At 28.5% G+C, this 27,183-nt stretch overlaps 1 protein-coding gene across 1 annotated transcript in view; it reads right to left on the bottom strand.

Moving 5' to 3' along the window:
* LOC107440403 (putative ATP-dependent RNA helicase DDX10) overlaps window positions 1–21,602 on the bottom strand; it is a 38,186-nt gene extending 16,584 nt beyond the window's left edge. The window contains exons 1-10 of the mRNA XM_087163115.1: window positions 21,365–21,602; window positions 19,330–19,393; window positions 14,006–14,136; window positions 12,321–12,479; window positions 12,123–12,243; window positions 10,563–10,677; window positions 9,128–9,224; window positions 7,524–7,628; window positions 4,406–4,568; window positions 1,803–1,887 (exon numbers count right to left, since the gene is read on the bottom strand). Coding sequence (XP_087019241.1) covers window positions 1,803–1,887; window positions 4,406–4,568; window positions 7,524–7,628; window positions 9,128–9,224; window positions 10,563–10,677; window positions 12,123–12,243; window positions 12,321–12,479; window positions 14,006–14,136; window positions 19,330–19,393; window positions 21,365–21,517 — 1,193 coding nt within the window. The 5' untranslated portion in view covers window positions 21,518–21,602. The remainder of the gene's footprint in view (window positions 1–1,802; window positions 1,888–4,405; window positions 4,569–7,523; window positions 7,629–9,127; window positions 9,225–10,562; window positions 10,678–12,122; window positions 12,244–12,320; window positions 12,480–14,005; window positions 14,137–19,329; window positions 19,394–21,364) is intronic.
* Between the last annotated feature and the right edge of the window lie 5,581 nt (window positions 21,603–27,183).

Here is a 27,183-nt window from a genome sequence, read left to right as displayed (position 1 = left end):
TAATTAAAAAATCTTTTTCAAACACTTGTTCGTGACAGATTTTAGAAAATTTGGTTTTTAATATAAGCGGCTTTCTAAAGTTTTATTAGACATAATTGTTCGCTATTCAGTACGGTTCTTTCAAACACATTTAAAAGAAGGGAGCTTATATTTTCACCTGTGAAGTTTCCTTCCAAATTTGGGATTGCCAATAAAGTACTTTCAATGCGTTGAAGATCCACGTTAAAATAACTCACCACAACTGGGTACAACTTATAATCAGCTTCGTGACTACCATCACATGCTGCAGTAAATGCTTGTTCTTGCAAATATTTAATAATTTCTGAAGTTCGATCCATAGCCATTCCATGAACAAAGGATGCAGTTTTGGTTTTAGCTTATCCGTAACGTTTCGCAATTTCACTTTTCGGAAACATCTTTCGATAAAGCGGACCCACATGGCTGGCGGCATTTAGCGGAACATTATGCTCAACTAAAAAAGAGGTAAACAATAACTCAGCACGCATTACTTCATCTTGGACATTATCAGGTGGCTTAAAAAATTTGCTTAGTCTTTGGTTATTTTCAGCGTTTTCAATGTTCTTGGCATGATTCGGTCCGGTCACGTGGCGATGTATATCATTTCTACCTCCGTGCGATATTAGAAAGTCAGAAAAACAAATCGTACAATAAGCATACTTTTCTCCTTTGTTTGATTTTTTTATGCATGGAAACTCTGCAGTATAAGAATTCTTATACGATTGAAAATAAGTTTTCTTCGGTTTCATTTTTAACGCACACCACGTGATTACAAGCTAAGTAGTAGGCGACAGTTCAGTACCGTTTTCGTTCGTTACAGAGGGAGGGAAAACGACGTTTGGATCGGCTAGTTCAGTGACGTATTTGAAACGGGGAGTGGCAATAATGACGGGAACAGCGCATTCACTAGAGGAGACTGGAAGCAGTTAGGAGGGAGAAAAGGAGAATAACCAATCAACTGGTTTACACGTGAACGTGCCGTTACTATGGTTACGAGGATAAGCCACTTATAAGGGGTGTGTGGTTACCGTGTTGCTTTGGAATAGATCGGAAAACTCGTGTCATTTTTTCTGTTTTCCCCCTTTACAAATGGTTTTACTCTAGCTCCGTAGCAGCTGATAATCGCGGAATTTTGCTGATGCGCTAATCGTGCAACGTTAAAAACGGGGGATCCGTATAAATTTCAGGTTAATCCGTAGGCCCGTAAAATTAGACGTAAATCCGTACATTTTACGGATAATCCGTAAAAGTTGGCAAGTATGAAAGTATCTTAACAATTTTATTTTACTATTATTCTTGCATTTTGAGTCTAGGTATTGTAAAACAGATTACATAGACACTCTAAAATGCTGTGAGAACTGAATGATCTTAAATCCAATTATTAATGAGTTGTTTTCTCTTTCTGCATCATAACTATCTCCAAAAATTATAGTCATTGGTATGTAAAAGATATTTCAGAAACAAGCTCCTTACAATTTATATGAGCTGATAAATTTAAATATAAGGTAAATTTAAAATAATTACAAATTTAAAGTCAATAAAAAAGTAAAAAGAAAGAATTTTCTTTTTCTTTTTACAAACTGAATTTTGAGCTCATGCAAATTTCATTAAAACAAAAATATTGAAAGATTTAAATGCAGTTTTGAAAGTTAGTATAAAAATATTCAAGATGTTTTGTCATTTTCTTTCTAAAAAGGATAAATTTTATTTCCAATTTGTTAACAATTTATAATGCAATAAAATTAAATGGAAAGAGGAAACAAATAATAAAACAATGAATTTACCTAGCAGTTCGCCCAGCACGATGTATATAAGTGTTAACATCTTCAGGACAATCTAATTGAACAACCCAATTAACATTAGGAAAATCTGCAAAAAAATAAATAAATAAATTAGGAAAAGAAATTTTTTTATCGGTCCATTATTCTTTAGCACAGAAAGCAAAGTTTTTCTTTTTATATATAAACAAGGAAACTGGTATTTAGTGTACACTATTAACCTTTTATTAATATGATTCTTTAGGAAAGCATATCAATGTTTACTTGTTATGAAGAATATATTAATTTAAGCCAGAGTTAGCAGGATTTTGTATACTATGAATAAATTCACTGTGAAAAAAAATTTTTTTTGTGGTCCTCCCCTCAAACTGTCCATAAATAATTTTATGTAGTTTAGGCAATGAAAAAAGTGCAAGAAATCAAAAAATACAAAATTAATATCTTATTGGTTAAACTATTATCAAATGTGAATAATATATTAACCTAACTACCCTAAACTTGTAGATTTATGTGAACAAAGCTATACAATTTAGAATTTAATCAATATGCCAATCTGAAACTTCATAAACTGTTATTATTGAATGAGACTCCCATCTTTCTTAAAATGGTTGGTTTTATTTTTTTAAAAAACTCTAACTTTTATAGATATTACACAAAATTATGCAACCTTTTGAATTAAGTATAATTATATATTTCATAATTTACTAAAATTTATTGAAAGAAAAATTGAATTGTATGCTTTCAGCTGGTATTGTATTTTTTACTCAGCACTAATTTTTTTCAGCAATTCGATATCTATTTTTTGATATGAATAAGTGCATAGTCATTGTATTTAAAATTTTAAGTGTTTTAACTATTTTTGAAATTTTAAGTAAAGGACAAGCTTAAAATACTTTCAGACAATTAAGACTAGTGCTGGGCAATATTAGAATTTTTATTATGGTGTATCCTGAGAAAATATATTTCATATTTTTTTTTATTACAAGTTATTATGTTATTTTTTTAAAGAACAATGTTTCCATTACTCAAGTAAAGGAGAAATTTTTTTTAAACATTTAAAAAAAAAAAAAAAACAATTTCAGTGTTATAGTTCAAACGCAGAAATCAGTTATTCTATGGATTATCTAGACAGTTGGACAAACTACCTAGATAATCCCTAAATGAACTACTAAGTAAAATCAGATCTTTTCTGGAACATCAGCAATGTTTTTAAAATCTAAAATTTACAATGTTATTCATTTTTAGATAGCTGAAGAATTAAGTTGCTACAAAAAAACAATGGCAAATTAGTAGAACAGCCAATTAAAAAACTCAAACCAAACACCAAGAATCTTATGATTCAAAATATTATTAAAATTTAGGAAATTAATGTTATTATAAGAAGGAAAAAACAACCATTGACAACACATAAAAAGTAGAGGGGATAGAAGCAGGGAAAGTAAATAAAATAAATAAACATTTTGAACTTTAACAAGGTGGAAGCCATTAATGTACACATCTAACTAAAATTTTTTTATGATTCTACACTTTAATAAATCCTCCCAGTTAAGCTGAAGATTAGCTAGGTACTGTTTACATTAACAGCTTTCCAGTTTTAGGGCAACATATACAGATAGAAATAAGATCACATTTTTATTCTTTGAACAAGACAATTACAGATAATTTTGGTTGCTGATTTATAACCAGGGAAAAACAAGTAGGGATCGATTAAATATATGCTATTTTTAATCTATTCTAGTTAGCAACTTCTTTAACGAAATTTTTAGTTTGTACATTAAATTTATATAAATATTCTTTGAGGAAAATAAAAGGTAACGAAACGAAAATTTAAAAAATGTTGTAATAAGAAGCATTACTAGAAATATTAAAATAACAATAAAAATAATGTATATAGGCTTAAAATTTCCCCCCCCCCCATTAAAACAGCTATGTATTGACAAAATATTAATTTTTTTTTTTAGCTAAATGAGACACATGAATTACAGAGTTTCAACAGTGACTATTTTCTCTGATGGATATGTATTTAATAAAGCTTTAAAATATTGAAGTTCATCATAATATAACATAGCTTTAAATACAGATCTTCTGTGATTCTATTAAGAAATTATAGATAGGTAATTCAATTAAAACACACATAAGATAACAGCAAGAGCATTCACAAAAATAAATAAGTAAATACAGTACAGAACCCGTTATCCGGAAATCAGTAAACCGGAAAACCAAAAAACCGGAACGAAATTCGATAAATTTTTCCGCCATTTTTTAAAAAAAAATTTTTTTTTCCTCGTAAGATTTTTGGATTTTCCTTTCTTTTTTGAAAGATGTTTACCTTACCATCATTTTGGAAATAATCATTAGTGTATTACTTCGTTTTTTCAAGATTATTTCCAAAAATTTTTTTTTAGTTGGGTTTAACAATAAAAGAAAGCTGCTTTTTGTAGCGATTCAGAAAACCGGAAAAATCAGTTATCCGGAATAGCGATGGTCCCGATCGTTCCGGATAATCGGTTCCCTACTGTAAATATTTTTTAACTAAAACATGCAAATTCATTTATAAACTAAAATCTATATCAAAATTAGTTAATTTTTGTAAAATAAAAATGCCATACCTAATCCTCTAGATGCGACATCTGTTGCAAACATAACAACATGATTCTTTTTGCAGAATTCATCATAAATCTGCATCCTTCTTAGTTGATGCAAACTGCCATATAATGCCATTATACTAACTCCTGGTCTCAGACGACAGATACTTTCATAAGTGAACTTCACCTATAGAGTGAAATAGAGTTTTTTTTTTATAAAATCCTTTTACATTAAGTACTATGTGAAAAACAAATTATTCAATTTAGAAAAAAACATTAAAGTTAATATAATCTTGAAATTAAAAGCTATTTATAAAAGTTTCTTTAAATCTACGTCTAGTGCATAGGTTACCTAATTTTACTGAATCATTGCCCATTGAGATTTAACAAGCTGAATGGACCATATTTGTTTATGAACACATCAAATTTTTTTTTTTTGAAATTCCAACTTCAACGCAAGTTAATGCAATTTTAAGAGCTTTTTTTGCGATTGTTTTTCCAAATTTTTTGCTTTAGGTCACATTTTGCTTTGCTGTACAAAATTCATAGTTGTAAAAAAAAATACAAAAGTATGTAGAAATTCAAAGGATCGTTCAATTTGCAACGACGAACATATTACCAAAATGGCCTTACATAAAATCAGAATTATTATATAGTTTATAAGCAAAAATTATCTTTCTTTTTTTTAATAAAAAAAAGTATTATATTTTAAGGGGGGCAAGATGATCATTAGGATACCTCAGAGGTTGGCAAACGAGAGTAGATGGAGTTTCCGAGTAAGTCCTTGAAATAAATGCATATTTAATTAAATCAAAGAATATATCAGCTTTGTGGAAAAACTTTAGGGAAACTGCAGGGGCACCAAAGTTCAAGACCATGGCACCCTTCAACTTAAAATTGAAAAGCGTTCATTACAGTATTTTGTAATAGTTAAAAATCAATTTTTTAAAATGCCAACTATCCAATTTTTTCAGGGTTCTAAGTGCTGCTCACCACAGTACCAAAATGTCTCATTTGGCAACGTAACGAATGACAATATTTGCTACATTGTGAGACCTGAGAAAGATGTTTTTTTTTTTTTTTAAAGAAGTGATTTTTTTAAGAAAACTGATTTATACCATTCGTATTCAACAGTATACAACATCGTTCACATTGCTTCAGTAATGCCACTACATTATGTAGACAGCTGGAGGAAGTTCAGTGTTATGAACTCCACCAAAACAAAACTTTGATATCAAATTGATGCAAAAAATGTAAATATACTTGTTTGTCTGAATGGGCTGAATAGGGCATTGTACAACTTAATAAGATATTTGACGTGTGGGTGTCTAAGAAAAACAGACAAATACTAAAAAAATTATTTTTTAATGTTAATTATTATTTGTAATCTGATTATTTTCAGAAATATATATATTTTTAATTTATTGTACTCACTACTAATGTACTATATAACAGAACTAACTCCAGTCAAATATTTGCATTCCATAACAGTTTAAATATTTCTTTCTTTCAAAACAATAAAAATTTTTTTAAAGTATTAGTAGTTTCCATAATGGATAATGGGATTCAGAACTGGAAGGAAGGGGATGAGTGGTTTCATTCTGCTAACATTTCTTTCATTTAACTATTGTTTTATTGGACAAACTAGCTGAATTGCTAAGGTTTTTCAGAAGGCATTGAGAACACTGAATTCTTTGATACCAAAACCAAATATTTTATGAACATTAATGAATGCTCAACACTCATTTTAACTATAGTTTGTTAACAACTTGCTAGAAAATCCTAACACCTCTTAAAAGATCATGTGCACTGGTGAACAATAGCCCCAACTTATGATCTAGAAATAGAGAGGGAAGTTGACAACTTAACAATATGTGGCGTAAAATATTTTTGTTGCTGTGACAACTGTACATTTTTTTATCAATCTGTTTTAAACAAGGGCATATTTTTATGCTAAATCATTTTCAGATTTTTTAAAATAGCTTATTACTCAATATCCAACACTATGATGAGGTCTTGTTTTTTTAATTTGAATAGACATTAGTACAAATTAATCTTATCTGAAACTTTCATTCATTCAGAGGGTTCTAGTTGAACGGTTAAATAAATTCTAGTTGCATGTATTATACATCAATCCACTGCATATAAATACAATCTTTTCATCAATTTGGAACTACAGACAGAAATGATTCATGTTAATTGGTTAATTTAAATACATGCCTAAAGCAGATACTCTTGTAACTAACCTAATAATTATCTATGGGCTTATAGTTATTATCTTTTTAAAGACCTTATATTTGCAAATTTAGTTATGTAAGTTAGATTATGATGATTTAAACTCCCTCTGACTGCATTGAGGTTGCAAGCAAATTTGGATTTATGAATATAGTTCTGAAGATTCACCTCATTAATTCTGGCACGGAGCATTCTTACGTAACACAGGCATGTTTCCTGTACAAGCGAACTAGCTGACTCGAAAACAATTTAGAAAGTTAGAAAAACAAATCAAAGAAGAAAAAAAAGAAGAATGTTTAAAAATATGTATGTTAGCAAAAACATCACTTCATCAAGGAGCGCAAGAGGACAAATAAAAGAATCAAAACTTAAAAATAAATTATAACATCTTAAGCTCAACCAATTGATACAATGGGTGCTAATTTATGTCAAGTTCGAGGAGTTGAAACTGTGATAATAAAATTTGTTTGAATGCATATTTTTGAATACAAAAGATTTGATTTGATAAAGAGAAAAAAAAAAACCTTAGTTTGCTTTAAAAGTTTAAATTTTTTTTTTCCTTCCCTGTTTAAGTTTATGAGGAATACATATAATCTTTTATTTTTCTTTACCCATACAATATCATACTCAGATTAAAACAGCTAAAATATGTGAAAAGTTTTTTGGGGATTTTAGATTTAAAAAGAGTCTTTCTTTCACTATACATAGATAATTATATGCTTTAGAATAATTATAATAGTATCAATAATCAAAAGGTTATTCTTTTATTTTGAAGTTAGAATTTAGAAAAACTAATTAAATTAAAGAGAGGCACTTCACAACATATTAGACATTATTTCATATATTTTGTAGTGCTTTATATTTAAAATGAAAGCAAAACAAACTGTTAAATTTTTTTTTATCTTACCTGCTTGCAACTTGCCATAAATACCAAAATCTTCTGTTTTTTATGACTTTTAATAAAAGACCAAATTAAATTCATTTTGTCATGAGCATCACAAACAATAAAACTCTGTAAAATAAATATTTTGTTTTTAAATAACACAGCAAAACAAGCTTACAAATAATATAAACAATATTACTAGTATAAAAAGACCAATACATTAAACCACCAAGAGCTCCCTGGTAAAATAGTGCTGAATTTTCCCTGTTACACACTACATTTCTTGCATTTGAAAGTTAAAAATCCAGGAATAAACAAAGAAATTACTTTAGCTATTAAACTCTACAGTTTTAAGTTAAATATATATTAGAAGAAAGACTGCAAAACACTAAAAAAATAATTATTATAAAAGTAATTTATATTACATATGAATAATGCTAACAGCATTTTATGTATTACATAACTATGTTATGTTATATTACAATTTAGATATTTAAAAAGCAAAAAAGTACACCAGGATTAAAAATTTTAAGGACTAGAAAAAATTTACAATATTATATAATTTAAAATATTATATACGTTTTAAAAAAATCACAATTTTTAAAACACTGAGCTAAGAGTATGATGTAATTCTCTATTACAGACAAGCAAAAAAAGTTTTTTTTTTAAAAAACAAACTGTAAGGAATAAATAGGCACAAATAGTAAAAATACTGTGGTCTGAAAAACTACATTTTTTTCGTAATTAACTACAATTATTTTATTACAAATGTAGCTAACTACAAGCATTTATTTAAAAATGCAGTGATTGAAACTACTTTTGAAATGCAGTTTTCACTTTATTACATTTAGGAGACAAATTTTGCTACAGGATTCAACTTATATGGATCAAAATTTAAAAAAAAAAAAAAAAAAAAACATCGAAAGAAAATTAAAAAAAAAAAAAAATTTTTTTTAGAATAATAAATAAGTCAACTTAATTATTAGACTTTTTTTTTTGAATCTTGACCATTTTATACCTTTTATCACAGTATTTATTTCAAGATTTACTGTTCTTTTGTTATAATGTTCAAATATTTGTGATTTTGTTACATCTTTAGAGCCTCAGTTAACTAAATTAAAAATAAAAGAAACTAAGTAAAATATACCAAGGACATTCTTGTAGCATTCACTGATGAACACATGTATAAATTGCACAAATAAAATTCCAAAAATTTGTTGCATTTAAACTTTTTTTTTCCTTTTTAAACTAACACAACAAGTTGCAAAGAATCTCTCTAGTGTGTGCATCTTTTTTGGTATTGCACTACTACACAACTTTTTTTCTTCAAAAAACAGCACATTACACTACCAACTACAAAAAAAGTAAAGACTACAATATTTTATTTTTTGTAGAACATTAATTCCGACCACTGAATAAACAGCAAATTTTAGCATACTTCATCAATATTAACAGTTTATCCCAAAAGTTCGCAGAACGTATTTTAAACACATAAAAAATAATCAACCAATTAAAGAATAATAAAAAATAATCAAGCAATTAAATATTTAAGCTATATTTATCAATATAACTCTTATAATAAACCTGTTATAAAATGTTTTTACAAAAATATAATTAAAATTAATTACTTGTTGCAAAGCCTCTGGAGTAGTGTACTTTGCATGTTCATCAACAGAAACATATACAGGATTTTTTAAACTTAATCTAGCCAAATCCTTTACAGACCTATAATAAATAATATTTTTAGAAGGCATAACAAACTATTAATATAAAACCTGGACACATGTAATAATAAATTAAACTTAATACAAATAAAATTAATTTTAGGTTAATTTTTAAGAGTTTGGTTGAATGAAGCTGACTTTTCGAACTAGTTTCTATGTGATATCATACTTCAGTTTGTGGTAATAAAATTTTTTGAACCCTTTAAAATTACTTGATTGCAGTAAATTTTGAGGAGTTGAGCATATAAAACCTGTTTTGATTAAATTAATAACAAATTATAAAATTTTAATTATTTCAGCTTTATTAATCGTAATAGCATATGCCTTTGAGTTTTATGTATGAATTTGTAGTGTTGATTAATTGAGATTTATTGACAGCTTACATTTTTTTTTCTCTTAACAAGTATGAAGAATGGGTATTCAATTAGAATAACAAGAAAATCAACGTTTTCAACTTTTTGATTGTTGCCGGAACATTCCAATTGGATAATACAATCAGAAGATGCTAGTACCAATATATAAAGATTCAGTTAAGTTCAACAGAAATAATTTGATTATAAATTTTGATTGTTTCGTTGCTAATATTTATACATATAAATCTAGACATCTTTGACTGTCAAGAACATAAAATTAACTATACAATATCAACTGAAAATTATTTATACATTTCTTTTCTAAATTATATATTGTCATGCTACTTTATTATCTTTTGATTATTGAATAATTGACATCATGTTAAAAAAGAGAAAAAAAAGTTTATAGTAGTCAAAACCAGTAAACTAATAGGGTAAGGAATAAGTAAACATTTAATATTAAATATTTACACAATGATTGCAATAAATATACTTTCATGAATTTAATACAGATATACAAGGAGTTTCATAATGCCCACCTTTAATATATAATTAAAATAATATTTAAAAATCACAATAAAAAATGAACTGAAAAAAAGTATTTATTATTTTTATACTATTTATCTAGAAGTCAAAAATAAATGTTCCACAGTGTCAACTATAAAAATCTGGCAAATCCCTGCTGTTAAAGGCAGAACTAAACACTTTAAATGAAAAAAAAAAGAAGAAAAAAGAGGAAGTTCGAAACAACATTACAGAATCTAACTAGTTTTCATTTCCCTAGCCTGCCTAATTATTCGCAAGATTTTGAAAGCATTATTTTTGTTTATTTTTCGTTTCTTTCTTTTTTGACTTGAATATTAATTTGCATGTGTATTTCGGTGTTGTACTGTACTTTATTAGTTTCACTTTTGACAAAGATTTTAACAGCCTGTATTTGAGGAATAAAATGTATAGAGTTGAAAAATGCTTCAACTTGAGCTTACTTTGTTTGTGTTGCAGAAAATAAAAGCGTTTGTCTCTCTTGAGGAAGATTTTCTATAATAGCATCCAAGGTTTTGGCAAATCCTAAATCCAAAATTCTATCAGCTTCATCTAGTACTAAAAATAATTATAGAATAGGCAATAAGCTTAGAAAGTGAAACATTAATAAAATTCAGAAAGTATTAATACATTTTTATGATAGTAAAAATTTCAAATACAATTTACAAACAAGAGAGAAAAATGAGATAATTTAGTCATTGCATTTTTCTTTTGGTTTTAACAGTTTGGTAATGAGTGTTTTAATCCTCTATAGGATAAATAACACATTAAGAAAATTTAAATGTTTTCAAACTTTATACTATAAAAGATCTATATAATGCAATTCTATAAACCTCAATTCCCGATTAGAAACATTCTATTTCTTTAACTTTCATATTTCTTTAGCAAACCAAACTTGATAAATTTGTTGGTTTTAGTTCTAATGCTATTGATAACTTTAACTTTTTTTCAGCAAAAAATACATAATTGCATATTGTGTTTTAAACTATTTGTATTTAAAAATTATTTTAGTTTAATGATAAGTAAAATAATATAGATAACACAAAATTCTAAATAATGCAAATCCTTATGTTTCAAGATTTGCTTTATAAAGATCTACTGTAAAACTTTATTTCAATTAAATTACGTCATTAATTTAATAAAAATTCCAATAATTTAATAATGAAAAATAATGCCAAATAAATAATTGTTCTAGTTAAAATTTGATGAGGTTGCTTCTAAGTGCAAAATTTTGTATGCATTTGAGACCTAAAATTAGAAATAAAAAAGAATGCAAATTAAAAAGAAACAAGTTTAAAATAGGGGAATGAAGAAAGCATTACATAATTGGTCAAAGAGAGTAATGCAATATTAGTAATCCTTAATTGTACTTGCTTTAAATATTATATAAAAAAAAAAACAATATTTCATATACATTATAATAAAAGAAAGGTTTAAACATAAAAATCAAATAATAAACTTGATTAAGCAATAATCTTTAAGAATGTCTATAAAACTGAGGTACGTTATTATAACTTAGATAACAGTTTACCAAATAAAAGCTATAAGTTTCTAAGATTACATTAAAATAGATTATTCAAAACCTTTATTGATACAAAATTTTAATATTATATTTTTGTTTAGTTTTATTAAAATGTTTACATTTTTGTTAAAATTTGTTCGAACTATATCCTAAACTCTGAGCACTAGCTCCGGATTTTTCTGAACTTTCCAGTTGGAAGCTTTCTCAGAATGTTATTCAGTGGAAGTGCGTAACAGATATTTTTTTCTGCTCAGTGTTTTTTAGAGGGCTCAATGCTTGGTAATTTAATTCTAAGCTTCAGTAAGAACTATCTGAAAAGAGCAATATTCAGTATTTTGGTTGAAATCAAAATTAATGATTCACTATTTGACAGCAGGATATTCAGCTATTGCTGAGTGAAATATTGGATATTCGATTATTCAGCCAAACCACTAACTATCAGTTGCATCCCTACTTAACACAAGCACTAAAATTAACTCACTCAAAATCTTTAAATTCATTGAGTCAAACAGAGGATTTTCGTCCATGTGCTGTAAAAGGCGACCAGGAGTACAAATCATTATGTTACACTTATCAAGCAGTTTTCTTTCTTTAGCTAAATCCTATTAAGAAACACAAATATTACATTATGTATATGTAGTCAATAAATAACTAAAACTGCTAATGAAAGGTGACTTACTTTTCCACCAATAATTAAGCCAACAGAAAATGTATGATTGGCTCCAACCTTGTTGATAACTTCATATATCTGATAAGCTAGCTCTCTCGTTGGAGTGATGATAAGTGCACCAAGACCATCAAGTATGGTCCAGCCAGAAACAAAAAGCTGTTCCAGTAACTGAAAAAGAAACCCCCAAAATTGTTATTACGAAATTGATTTAAATAAAAAAACAAAACTGTAAAATTTTAAATATGTAAAAACTGTTAATTTCAAAGTGAGTAAAATTGCAAGCATCAGGCATGACAGTGGATAAAAGAATAAAAAGTCTGAAATTACCAATGAACTCAAATCATGAAAAAATAAAGAACATGAAAATTTTTAAAACAAAAAGAAAACCTCTAATTATTTATATACTTATTTAAAGCTTTTTTTCCAACATGTGTACATTGACAGTCCAAACTTTATACACAAATCATTATCAACACTAGAAAGACTGAACATAGCTGTATACCTAGAAAGACTACAGGGGTCAGTGTAGCTCTTCCCCATTTGTTTTTGTGTAGATCAATTAGACATTCAAAATCTTAGAATATAATCACAATTAATTGAATAAAAACCTCTTATAGACTTGATCATCGAAATTCTTTGGTATTTTTTTCGATTTGGTTAACGGAAATATTTTATTAAACAAAACACTGACTTTCAAATAATACTCACACACTAGTATAATGCACTCAAATAATACATAATCTTTAAATAATAATTGCACATATGATGAAAGACTTCTGTAGTCTTTTAACCAAACCAGGGAACCTTATACATACCAAAGAGTACCTATACCCAAATATATGTGAGATTATGGGATACCTATCAAAGAGGCCACTCTGGACCTTCTCGTCATTCTTGTTATAAGCTTCTGTGAGGATATAAGTTTCTATAAGATGAACACACGAATGATTAAATAAGCACTTTGATTGGATCAAATTATGACAAGACAGAAATATCCAACACTTTCCATAAGTTATTTTTTGAATCATAGAGTAACAAAAAACAAGAGGGTGGGCCAAAGTGTCCCCATCCGTTGTTCTAGAATTTTAGACAATTATATAATAAAGCAAAGCAGCAAAATAATGTACTAATATTAAGAATTCTTTTATAGTTTAAAACTTGGAAAAGCCTTATGTTTGAACCATAGTTAGTACAAACTAGCAAAGATTGATTAAAAATACTAATCAAAACAATCATTTTTTGTTAGGAAATAAATAAAAAATTCTATCTTTTTGAGAATTGAAGATTTATCTTTTAAAGAATCACAGTAGAAAAATTTGTTTCAACCCAAATATAATTTTTTTTTAAATAGATCACCTGTACCAGTTTGGCAGATTAAGATTTTACATAAAATAATTTAGTGTTACAAACAATATATTAATTTAAGAATTGTTAATTTTACAGAAAGATAATATATTATAATGAATGCCAAATACATTCCAATAGGTAGGCTTTCAGTGTAGATATTATAATTAAATATTACAAATGCAATTTTATAAAAGTGTAAGTGTGAAAGTTATACATCAGCAAATTATACTTTAAAGAATAGTAATGCTTCCACAGACAGTTTTAAAGCATGATAATGACATTATTTGAAATATTTACATACAATTTTAATTAATTTTTATATTTTTTTGAATATGCAAGTAACTTACAGGAATAACAAAAGCTAGAGTTTTGCCAGACCCTGTTTTTGCAGCTCCTAATACATCTTGTTCTTTTAGTCCTAAAAGAATAGTTTCTTTCTGAATTTCAGTTGGAGTGAAATAGCCACACTCCTTTAAACCTAGAAAAAGAAAACTTGTAATAAAATCACATAAATTGATTTTTTTTTACACTATGTTATTATCACAGACATAACTTATGTTGAAATCGCGATGTAATGAAATACAGCTTTATTTCATTTTAAGCATTTGTAACTGTTAGAGCTGGCAAGTTAAGACATCCCTAATTAGTTATACAGATGTGGGTATAGTTATAAAAAAGTATGTTTATTTAAAAACATTTACATAATTTCCACATATAAGTTTTTCTGCGTATAAAAAGAGTTAGGGCAAAATGAATAAGAAATTAATTGATCAGTATTTAGTTTATAGTCACATTGTATCCAAGATTTTATTTAAAATGCAATTCCATACAGTATACGAGATGACTTCATAAATTAGTAAACAATTGTTCTTTTGATAAAATTTACCTTTAATTATTTAAATTAAATTTATGTCAAAAAACCCTTTTTGACAGTTTTTAGACAAGTCTCAAAAACCAAAAATATTAGTGTAAAAATAATTATTAACATTATAAATAAGAAATATTTATAAATAAACATACATATAAAATTATAAGTGATCAATCAATAATATTCTTGAAATTATACCCTTTTTGTTTTGACTGATACTGTCGAAAACCCAATGTTAGGGTTAGAAAATATTAAATAATTATTTATAAAAAGCGAAAAAGTAAAATTTAATTTTCTGTTAATTTTTTAAATTACTGAAAATAAAAATAATCCACTTATAAAAAAACACTAAACAATCATCTGATTTCTTACATTAAAATCAATTTTTATTTACTCCCATTTTAACTCCTGTTGACGTCAAAAACCTAGCCCTGATTACAGTAGTAATTATAATGTAAGTATTGTGTACAATTTAAGCAACTTTGTAGTTTGATCCTGTATCAGAATTTTTTTAAGCTTTTTGAATCATAACTCTCCAATACTAATAGCAAGGGTCTGTCTAGGTTCTTCTGAGAGGTACCTATTTTGTGAAAATATAGACATAATTTGTGAAAAATTAAAAATGATATTAAAAAATCAACACAAAAATATGGATTTATCGTTTCTTAAGGAATACAAAAATAAAATTTTAAGAAAAAGTATTTTGTGAAACTACCGTTTTCCCTAAAGTTGAATTTGTGAAGGTACTGCTAAACGGTAGTAAATTCGCCCGGGACAGACCCTTGTATAGCTTTCTGCAAAATACTTAATAACAAATTCACATGCTAGGAATTTAAAGTATTAGAAGCATTAACTTCAAAAAATAGATAAATAAAAAAATTGGATAAAATAAATTTTTTTTTTTAATTGAATATGTAAAATTTTTTTATTTTAATATTATGAGCCATATTCTCACCTTTTGTAGGAAGATAACACACTAATTACTTCCTTTTTCGCATTTTGTAATTCATCATCACATTAAAAAGATTTCAAAAATTGTGAAATCTGTTGCATTAACTACCGAAAAAGTGATTGACAGCGAAATCATGCAATTGGACTCTTCAAAAGGGGTTACTAAATGCGTGTCTTCATTTCGAGATTCAGCTGTTTTAATAAATAATACTGCATTAAAAATATCAGATTTTAAAAACTATGAGTAAATCAGTCGTAATAACTGCATGAAAAAACAGAATGAAATTTTTTACTGAAAAGAAAAACCAAATTTTTTACTTCATTATTCTCAAATGAGAATAGAAAAATCATAAGCATTTTTTTCAATTCTGATGAGCGATAAAGGCTTCTTTTGAATATAATTTTGAAGAAAAGAGAAAATCTTTCGAAAATTTCTGCAGAAAAGTAAAGTTAGAATTTTTTACTTCCCAAAAGAAAAATCTTTCTGCAAGAACTTGGTAACATTCTGCGACACTGTTTGCCACGGCGAGTTTGACTTCGAATAAAATGTCTTCAATGATAGAAAAGAAACCTGCTATAGGTTTTTGATAGTTTTTTTTTTTTTTTTTTTTTTGTCAAATTTCAACAGTTTATGACAGTTTTTTGATGTCAAAAATGCTACTCTGATCTAATAAGATAACGAGTTTTTAAAATTAGATTGATACAGTAAAAGTAAAGTTATAGCAAAATATAAGGGGAAGAAGCTTCAACCTTCTCATGTAAGTTTGGGAGAGGGTCTAGAATTTTCTAAAACGTTCTTAAGTAATATATAAATGCTCACAAGGATAAGTATAAAAGCTCTATGTTTCTAAAACTCAACTATGTTTCACAAATATAACCACTAATAAAGGTCTGCGACAATGTGAATGAATAATATCAGATAAACTTTTTTCGTTACTGATACAGGGTACGTAGTCAAATTACTCAGCAAAAAACAGGGTTGGCAGGTTTTTGACATGTGACAGTTTTAACCATGGTTTAAACCGTCATGTCAAAAACCTCACTTTCAAAAATGTCGAAAATGTCAAAAACCTATATTCATATGTGAAATTTAATTAATACATAAAATTTATATATTTTTTATAAAGGATAGTGTTTCTAAATATGTTCTAGAAAAAATAAATTTAAAATTTTGAAGAAACACTTATATTTTGAATAGTAACCAAAATCTTGTACTTTTGAAAGCTCACATCTTTTGTAATATTATGTATTCATTTTCATGTGTTATTGAAAATCTGCAGTGATATTATTAAGAAATTTATTTATAACCAAATTTAGTGTATAGTATAGATTATACTAAAAATTAGACATTTTTAAAGATAAGCATTAGCAGTTTTGCACATTAGACATCTTTTAAAGAAAAATCTTTTTAATATTCCTTTAAATCTTCTTAATAATCTTTTTAACATAAGACAATACAAATTTAAGTGCTTTCTGTTAAATACACAGAGTAGCTAGTGTCGATTTACAGTATATTCAGCCTATTCATTTACTATGCTGAGAATTTAGTTTATCCAAATACTTGTGAATTTCATTTTGCTGAATACTATGTACATAGTTTTGTTGAATATCTAAATATTCAGCTGTTGAATAATTACTTCTTGCTTTCAAGATATGCATTATTTGTATTCTTAATACAAGTGGGGGGGAAAAATTAAGAGGTAAAAATTGTTTTAAAATGATAAGTGTAATAATTATAAATAAATATAATAAACAATATGAATTATATTTATCATTATTCACAAATATAACTACTTTTAAATTCAAACAAAACAAATGAAATAAAACAAAAATACGACCACCGAAGCCGACGTCTTCAGGGGGTACCGGCCCCGGTAGCCATTAAAAACAAAACCATTTCTATTTGAGGGAGAAGCAAAAGCTTAAAATATCTCCCTCAGTACCCCGATGGTTTTGTATAGAGGTCCAGGAAAAACAAGATACATTCAAAAGAATAAACAAATTACGAAAAGAAAATCAATAAAAATCTTCAGAAAATTAAAAACTCACAGTCACAGGTCAAGAATCAACTTCAAAAGCGGAGGAAAAGAAAACACTAAAAACTGAAAAACAACGCCCCCTATAATAATGCGCAGTAAAAGTTTAAAAATGATATGAAAAGGTCAGGAGAAGGAGATACGTAGATAAATTAATAGAATGCTTAACTGCTTTATCTACGTATCTCCTTCTCCTGACCTTTTCATATCATTTTTAAACTTTTACTGCGCATTATTATAGGGGGTGTTGTTTTTCAGTTTTTAGTGTTTTCTTTTCCTCCGCTTTTGAAGTTGATTCTTGACCTGTGACTGTGAGTTTTTAATTTTCTGAAGATTTTTATTGATTTTCTTTTCGTAATTTGTTTATTCTTTTGAATGTATCTTGTTTTTCCTGGACCTCTATACAAAACCATCGGGGTACTGAGGGAGATATTTTAAGCTTTTGCTTCTCCCTCAAATAGAAATGGTTTTGTTTTTAATGGCTACCGGGGCCGGTACCCCCTGAAGACGTCGGCTTCGGTGGTCGTATTTTTGTTTTATTTCATTTGTTTTGTATTGATACTTTTTTCTGAAATTTCTGCTGCTTTTTAGCGCGTTTTTTTCAAAGAAGTTTTTTCCTTTTGATCTTAATTATTTGTGTTTTCTTTCAGTATTTTAAATTCAAATTAACAATCTGGATAATAAAGATATTCGGTATAACATTAAAATTTTTTTCCATACTTTTGTATCAAGTTTGTATTTATACAACATAACTTGTAAGTTCCTTATAAATATTAGTTATATGTTCCTTATATGTCAAAAATGCATAGTAATAAACTTTTAATTTTCTTAAGTATCAAAAAAAAAAATTTTTTTTTCAAAATATAAATATTTAAAAAAATTTTGTGCAAAATTTTTCTGCACATGCATTTGATTATAAATTTCTGAGATTTTAAATCTGTACCTTAAATTTTACCTTAATTTTAATAAAAAAATATTTTAAAACCTGCTGATTACCTATGGTATAATTAAATTTCAATATAATGCATGACAACTGTTGGTAGTTTTGAAGTTTATATATTTTTTTGGCAAACTTTAGTTTTTGACATTTTTGACGGGTTTTTGACGGTTTAAACCAGTATTATACCCTTGTCATGTCAAAAACCACTTTTTGACGTCGAAAACCCAACCCTGGCAAAAAATAAGCACCTTTTAAGCACTCTAAAAAAATATCATAATTAGGCAGGGTTCGAATGTTTTCGACAATTGACGGTTTTTTTCTTGCTTTAACAGTAATGTCAAAAAAAAAAAAAAACATTTTGGCATTGTTTTTGACAATTGTTAAAAATCATCAAATTTTGAATCATGCAAAACAAATGGCATTTTCATATGCTACGGACTGACAATACGCTGAAATAGATAGGGGCTGAATTAATTGTGAAAATGTTTAATAGAACAATGTGAACTGTGCCCTTTTGCACAATTCAAAGCGAAAATCAACATGGTATAGGAAAATTTTAATTTTGAAAAAGGGAAAATTAAGCACTTTTTAAAAACACCCAATTAAAAAAGCACCTTTAAGGGCTTTTAAAAAACGAAAATAGGCACCTTTAAGCACTTTTTGAAAATGCTATGCACCCTGTGATAATAACAAAGTTAGAATGCAGAAAATATCTATAAAAAATATTTGGAAATAGAATAGATATACAATACATTTCATTTTGAAATATTTTATTTATATCTAATATTGTATATGCTTATTTTACATACAATAGAATAGCTTTATAACATATAGCAAATACTTTTATAATTGAAAAATAAATAATTAGTTAAATACCTTTTCTTGTTCTTATTGACAATGGAAAATCATCAAATGATTCTATATTTTCAGATGTAGTTAACTATGAAAAACAAAAAACATAATTTCAGAAATCAATAAGAATTACCTAAATTTATAAAGCATAGAAAATTATACATATAAAAAAAAACTCAAATTTGAGAAAATAATTGTACATAGTAGTTGTTTCACATTAGACTGGTTTAGTTTAAGTTAAATCTTTAGTTATGAGGGCAGTTCTGTGGTTTCTCCCTTTTTCTAATAATGATTTATATAATGCCACTATTAAAATAGAAAACATAATAAAAAATGAAATTTATTCATGAATTGGCTAAAAAAATCTATAAATGAAATCTCAATCAAGAATTTCAATCTTATTTACTGAAGAACATAGCTTAATAAAAACTACCTATTTATTTTAAATATTAGAGATGTAACGAATAGTGAGTTATCCCTATGAGTAAAAAAGTACAAGGTGCTCACTTAACGCAGTAAAAATTTAACAATATGTGTAATATTATGTAATAACTGAATATGAACCTTAACGATTTTTAAATTACTTTCTTTTCCTATTCTATGTGTGCATTTCAAAAAGTAATTTAAGACATCAGTGTTTTCATCATAGAAAAAAAATGGGTGAGAATTTCTCACCCTTTCCCAAACACAGAGTGAGATTTCAAAAAATTAAGTGAGATTTCTAAAAATACACAAACACTCTTGAAAAAAAATCATTCCTTTAATTATAATACATTTTTAACATCTTCTACTATTTAAAGCATTGAATATTTTTGGTGCATCATCATAGAAGATTTTGCCTTTACAAGATATTTGTCCATCTTGCATAAGTGCATAAAAAATTTGAATGTCTAACATGAAGAAACCTTACCTACGGTAAACGCGTGGTTGCAGAGAAATGTCTTCTCAAAGGGGTTCCGTGGTTAATTTCGGTTGTTCGAAAAGGTTCTGAACAATACTGGTAAATAGGGAAGCTAGATAATGGGGCAGATGTTGAAAATAATGAAAGATCCAATAAGAAAAGTGTAACGGATTTTATTCTAAATGGCGTAATTCTAAGGTTTTTCCAAAATGCGAGAAATTCGCGGATTTTGAAATTGATTTATAGAATGCGCAAATTTCTCGCAGTAATAATTTTTTAATGCGAGAAGAGAAAAAATTATACGAGATTCTCGCGCTGTAGTGAAAACACTTTACATGCTAAAAAACAATTCAATATACGCATATTTTTTCTAAAAAAGTATAAAAAAATTATTGATAAACTTCAAAGTTTTCGTCTATATTTTAAACTGAAAATTATGAGACAATAAAATTAAAAAGAGTATTTTTTTTAAGGTATTTATTTACAAAATAACTTTAAAAATTCATTAATATACATTAAAAAAGAGAAACTTATACAAATTTAACCAATTTAGAATAATCTTATAAAAGTAAATACCTTAAATTAAAGGTAATCAGAACTAAGCCTATAAACACAAATAATTTTACCAGTGTGTAAATATTATTTAAACAGTTAATTTTTTTTTAATGGGATATGAATAAGAAGGCATGTTTTCAAAGGATGGTGGCTTATTTTTATAATAAAGGCACATCAAAGGGCAGGTCGCCCTTCTAAAAACGCTTCGGAAGATCACTGCTTCTTCTTGATGAAATTGAAAGATTTCTAATAAATGGCTTTTTTAGATGAAATTCATTTGTTGTTTTAAAATCCGTGACTTAGTCAACAATATATAGAATAATTAAGAATGTGTAAAATAATGGAGGGATAAACAGGTAGAGAATTCAAATTAAATTTGGGATCCAAAAATTTAGAAGTTTTTATTTTTAAAGACTTGCAGTTCTAACTGTCTAGTGGAATTACTATATTCGCAGCCAAGTATCAGATGGTTTGGGAATCAGAAATTTTATCAAGCACACAGCTATTAAAGAAATTATGTATGGGGCATTTTAAATCCAATTAGATATGGTGCAATAAACTATTATAGTGAAATGGATATGAAAATAGTTACTGCTGAAGCACCTTCTCATATTTTTGCTTTAACTCGTCTACTTCCTTCTTGAATAGGTCAATTTTGCTTTGACGTTCTTTATATAGTTTGATAGTTTTATTCTTACTCAAAAACCGTTTATCAATTTTTTTCTTTCTAAATTTATTTTGGGTTTCAGAGCCCATTTTGGGACGATATATTGAGAAAACGTGCGCAATAAACACTAACTCAATGTTTACAAATACAAATAGTATTATTGATTTCACTTCATTTCTAACATGTTCGGCACGCAGGTTTCCTAAATGGTTCATTCTTACTGCACTCAAAATTCTGGAAGAATAGGAGAATATCGAGAGTTTGGATTGGTGTAATAATGCATTCGCAATTCTTATCTATGAAGGATTATAACTGTGGGGCTAGTAGTTACAGACCATGTCAACTTTCATCTATGAAAAGGTACCCCGACATAGAGTCGAGTTAACATGTCTTAAATACTAGTGAATTGTAGTTGTAATTTTGTAGTGGTAGATACGCTACAGTACTCCCCCACCAGAATTATATCTGTGATAGAATTCGATGAATGGATACCACTAGTTGAATCATTGCTGTTTTTTTGTGCGGTTGAGCCGGGAGAGCTGTATTAAGATCACCGTACTTTTTGAGTGCTGAATGTGAGAGGTGTATTAACTTCACGGTCGTAGTCGCTCCTGTGTTGCCTTTAGCAGTCGAGTGTATGCAGGCCGACGTTGTGTGCTCGAGACTGAGTAGCAACAGTGCGAGGAGGTGGATAATGTTGCAGTCACAAGTAGCAAGTCAACTATTCAATGTGGACCATCCAACGAAGTAGGCGTTACAGCCGATGTAGGCGTATCCAGATCAAAGTGGGCGTTTTTGCCAAGGTAGGCGTGTTCACATCACGTCCGAAGGTCACCAATGTGGGGAGAGTAGTTACAGACCATGTCAACTGTCATCTATGAAAAGGTACCCCAACATAGAGTCGAGTTAACATGTCTTAAATACTAGTGAATTGTAGTTGTAATTTTGTAGTGGTAGATACGCTACATAACATTTACATAGTTATTGAGTTTTACAAAAATAGGCAAATAAAGACTTAAAAACATTAAGAGGTACTTGTGTAGATGCTTTCTTGCTTAAAACTAGAGCTGCACACTGGGCCATTGGCGACTGTCTGGAAAACATCCTTGAGGATGATCCGAAGACTTGCCATCGCAATTTGGATCCTCTACAAAGGGTATGGCTCCCCTGCTTTGGTAGCCCGACAACCTTCTCGCGAAGTCGAGTACTTTACAGTAGAACGGTTTAACAAGGACCGATACCACGCATCCTCGGTGCCTACGCAGGCTGATCAAATTGGTCACCCACCCGCTTACTGAACGCGGCCCCAGTGATGCTTTACTTTGATGTTGTTGTTGTTGTTCATTTACGTCGCACTAGAGCTGCACAATTGGCGATTGAAATGGGCTGCAGGTGGCGTAGAGCAGAACTCTTTTCCTATGGCAACACTTCACATGCTTCACATCCAACACTCCACACCATTAGCGTGTGGAAAGTCATAGAGGAAGGAAGTACGTTAGTTTCTCTCTCGATTTTCATATAGATTAAAATCTTTTAACTTGGAAAACTACATTAAACATAGTTCTAAGGAAAAGTATCACGGAAATTTTAAAAAATATTTTCATTAAATAAAGAGGAAAAATATTAAGAAAAGGGAAAATAGCGTAGTACATTCCTATACAACTGAAAAGAGGAGGAGAGGGAAGGGAGAAGGGCTGAAAGCATGAAACCGGTCTCTCCCCAGATTGCGTATTCGAGTGTTGCGATCGCCAATGGGCTATTGGTGACGGTCTGGGAAACATCCCTGAGGATGATCCGAAGACATGCCATCACAATTTTGATCCTCTGCAGAGGGGGTGGCACCCCCGCTTCGGTAGCCCGACGACCTGCACGCGAAGTCGATTACTTCGATGTTCCTCTACTGGAAATCGCATCTTTACGATCAGTCCACAGCAGGACTAAAAACAATGAAAAGCCTAGGTTTAAAGCATTCGCGATCGCAACACTCGAATATACGCCATCTAGGTAGAAGACCAGTTCCATATCTTGACCCCCCTTCCCTCTTCTTAGTTGTATAGGAATATACTAAGATATTCTTCCCTTTCTCCTCTCTTAATCTTTTTGTGATTAATTGTCAAAAACATTTTTTAAAATTCCCACGATGCTTTCTTTTAGAACTATGTTCAATATAGTTTTCATTACCATTTAGTTTCCTAACTTTAAAGTTTTTAATCTATTTGAAAATCAAGACAGAAACTAACGTACTTCCTTCTCCATTGACTTCCCACACGCTGATGGTGACATCATGCGAAGTGTTGCAATAGGTAGAGAGTTTTTTGCTCTGCGCCACCTAAGCCCATTTAGATCGCAGATTTGTTTAGCAATAAAAACTCGAAAACTTTTTTTAATTAACAATAAAAATACATTGTCCTGCTGGAAACTTGAAAAATGGTAGAATCATTTGTTTCTGATGAATCCATGGAAATTGAAAACTTTGAATGTTATATATGTCGTAAAAAGGTTTTAAAAAAAATAATGCATGCTCCAACATCGTTCAACTCATGCATTCATCTGATAACCTACCCGTGAAATGTTTGCAAGCAAAGATTTTAATGAAAAGAAGGTTTAAAGCTGCATCTCGATGATAACCAATTTTTTTTCGACATTTGTGATTGTAAATTTTATGATCGTTTATTCAGACTCATAGCGCATTATCGAACTCATACTAATGAACGACCTTTTTGAGTGTGATATTTGCAATCAAAAGTTCTACCAAAATGGAAATTTGAAAAGGCACATCCTCGATCATAACGAAGAAAGTCCTTATTCCTGCGGAATAGGCAATAAGAAATACCCTCACCAAATCTGTTTTAAATGGCATATGCAGAATCATTCATTGCTCTCATCACTTGACAAACCAGTATCAAAAATGTAGAAACAAAGTCGTATCCCAACAAGTCAAAAACAATATTTTTGTTCTGAATGTGATAAAAGCTTTTAAAAAAAATCCTATTTTAAACGTCACTACCTTGTTCATACTAAAATCCTTCTTCATACTTTAAAGTCTACTTCATGGGCTCTAGAATACCTCACAAACGATCGAACGATCACAAACGACAAACGATCACAAACGATCGAGTACAAATTTAAAAAAAATATTTATATTTTATAGAAACACGAAAATTAGTTTTTTTTCTAATTTAATAATTTTTTTTAATTTTTCTTTTAAAAACGGGCTATTCTAGCTGATAAATCAATCTTGCTGTAAGCATGTTTTGCACCGCTTTGAAAAAAATATTAATTTTTACAGTTCATTAGTTGTAAAAAAAGCAAAACAACTTTTTCATAATTTTGATTTAATCCTGTGTCTTAATGCTCAGTCTGAAAATATGATTACGTTTTTAACTACTAGAGGTGCAGTATGTTTTTTTTTTTCGCTAGGTTCACTAAAATAAATAAATAAATGAAGAAAAGCAGAGTATTTTTTCCCTCTGTGTTCTTGAACGGCTTAAATGAGTTGTGCATTATTTAGTTTTTTAAAAAAATGTTTCCTTTTTTTTTCTTTTTTTGGGCACAATTTCTTAATTATTTTAACATCTTACAACTTTGAACCAATGACCAATGAAAAAGAATTCTAGAAAGATGTACCAGCAAACAGTTCAATGAGGTAATTAGTGACGATCAAATCAGCTTTGAACATCTAAATCATTTGACAGATGACAGATTCAATTGAAAACTTGATTCGTTTGAGCTGATCTAATCGTCGTTATGGATGAGTGATGACTGAAGAATACTTTCTCCTGTAATGAAGCATGACAGAAGATGCAGTATAAGAAAAAAATGATCAATTGTCTACTGTTAAGCATAAATATCTTTAGATGAATGCTTATTAATTATAGACATGCGTGCACTGTTGTGCTCATGTTGAAGATTGAGCGTGGAAGAGGCACTACGTCTCAGAGAAATATAGTAAAATAATCAATAAACGTTTAGAATATATTTTAAAGTTTATTTAATTTCAATTTAACTAGACTTATTTATTTAATTTCAATTTAACTGTTTAAATTACCTTATCTGCTGGCATTACCTTAAATATTATTTCTTAAGCATTTCCTATATATTGCGCTTAATTAAACACACGTTGAAAATTAAGATAATTTCCGGATATGCTCGATTGTTTTTAGAACTAGTGGGAAGATTAAATAGAAGTTTGGTATAAACACAAATTGATATTAACAGGTTTCTTAATAATTTTGATGTTCCTGATTTTTCTTGCACAAAATATTTTGCTTTTATTTGTCCTGATTTTCAGCTTTTTGTCCTGATGCTTCTGTTTTCTTTTCTTGTGTTTATAACATACCAGCTTCTATGAATAAAAGAGCGAGTTTTTAAACAATAGATTTTAAGAATTGAAAGATTTGGATTTGGAATAGAATTTTATTTTATTTAATTAATAACTCTAAAGAAAATAGCAATTACGAAGTTATTTTTATAATTGAAATATGAAAAATGATTTCTTACTATTCCTTCCCTGCTGAAAGATGAAAGTAAATCCTTTAAAGAAATTAATTCGCCTCTCATAAGAATGATAGTTTTAAATTCGGAAACTAAACGTACTCTTTAAAATTAATTTAATATTCTAAATGCTTGGGGCACTAAAATGATAAATTACATTTGTCAAATTATTCATGATAGCGTTTCTGGTGCAAAACACCTCAATTTCCATGTAAGCTATAGATATTTTTGTGCATTGTACTGATATCTAGCTTTATTCAGAACACATATAAAATAACTACTTAGAAACAGTATTAAGGAATAATGTGATACAAAAGTGTCACATTTAAAAAGTGTGGGATAGTATTATATTGCCTCAAGCACGTCAACTACATCTAGTTGTAAATCTAGCATGTAGTTGCATATCTAGATGGTAAAAAATTCTAGAATTATGATTTGAAACTGAAGTACAAGTTAAAGTAAAATTGTAAGCTGCTTTATAAATTTTCTTATACAAGTCTTAAAAGCATTTTAAGTTACCCAATTTAGGGTTTATTAAGTTGCCCAATTTAGGCATTTGCCAGTTTTATTATGAATGTTATGTTACTATTTTAGAGAAAGATTATTTAAATGAAACTGAATATAATTTAAAGCAAAGCTACAAAATCAGAATGGGAATTAGAAAATAAAAATGATTTAGATTAATAAAATCCAGCTATTTTTAGTTATTTATTCACAGAGACAAGAAAATTAATATCATAAAAGTTCTATTTCTAATACTTAGACTCTCGCATGTTTAAGAAATGACATGGTTAAATTAAATAAATTGTTGTCGTTTCTTGAAAAAAGGGAGCAGCAAACGAAAATGCGCCACGCTCTTCATTAACTTTCGATTTTATCGAATGATTTAAAAGAGAAATACGTGTAACGCAAACTTAATAGGAGAGAAAACTAAAGATATAAAAAAAGAAGAAGTGAATAGAAATAGAGGAAAAACTTCCATATGTTTCTTAATTTGCGTATCAACCATATGTTAACTTTAATTGGTCAAGTATTGGCGAGAAACTTCCTGAATGAATAAGTTGGGATTAGTAAGTAAAATGGGATAAAAAATGCCTCTAATCGTTCATAAATTGACTATTTACGAACGTGGTCATGAAAAACTAGAGCAATATCTACTTCGTTCTCATTAAATTCGGTTGTTAATGAAAAAAACCTGATTAAGTAGGATATTGTATTTTTAGTCCGTAATTTATTTGCCATGGGCATCACTTTGGGTGTC

The sequence above is a fragment of the Parasteatoda tepidariorum genome, chromosome 1, assembly GCF_982258835.1.
Source record: "Parasteatoda tepidariorum strain Cologne lab strain chromosome 1, Ptep-v5.0, whole genome shotgun sequence".
Classification (NCBI taxonomy): domain Eukaryota; kingdom Metazoa; phylum Arthropoda; class Arachnida; order Araneae; family Theridiidae; genus Parasteatoda; species Parasteatoda tepidariorum.
The sequence above is the reverse complement of the archived record's forward strand: the minus strand, read 5'-3'. Positions and strand labels throughout refer to the sequence as shown.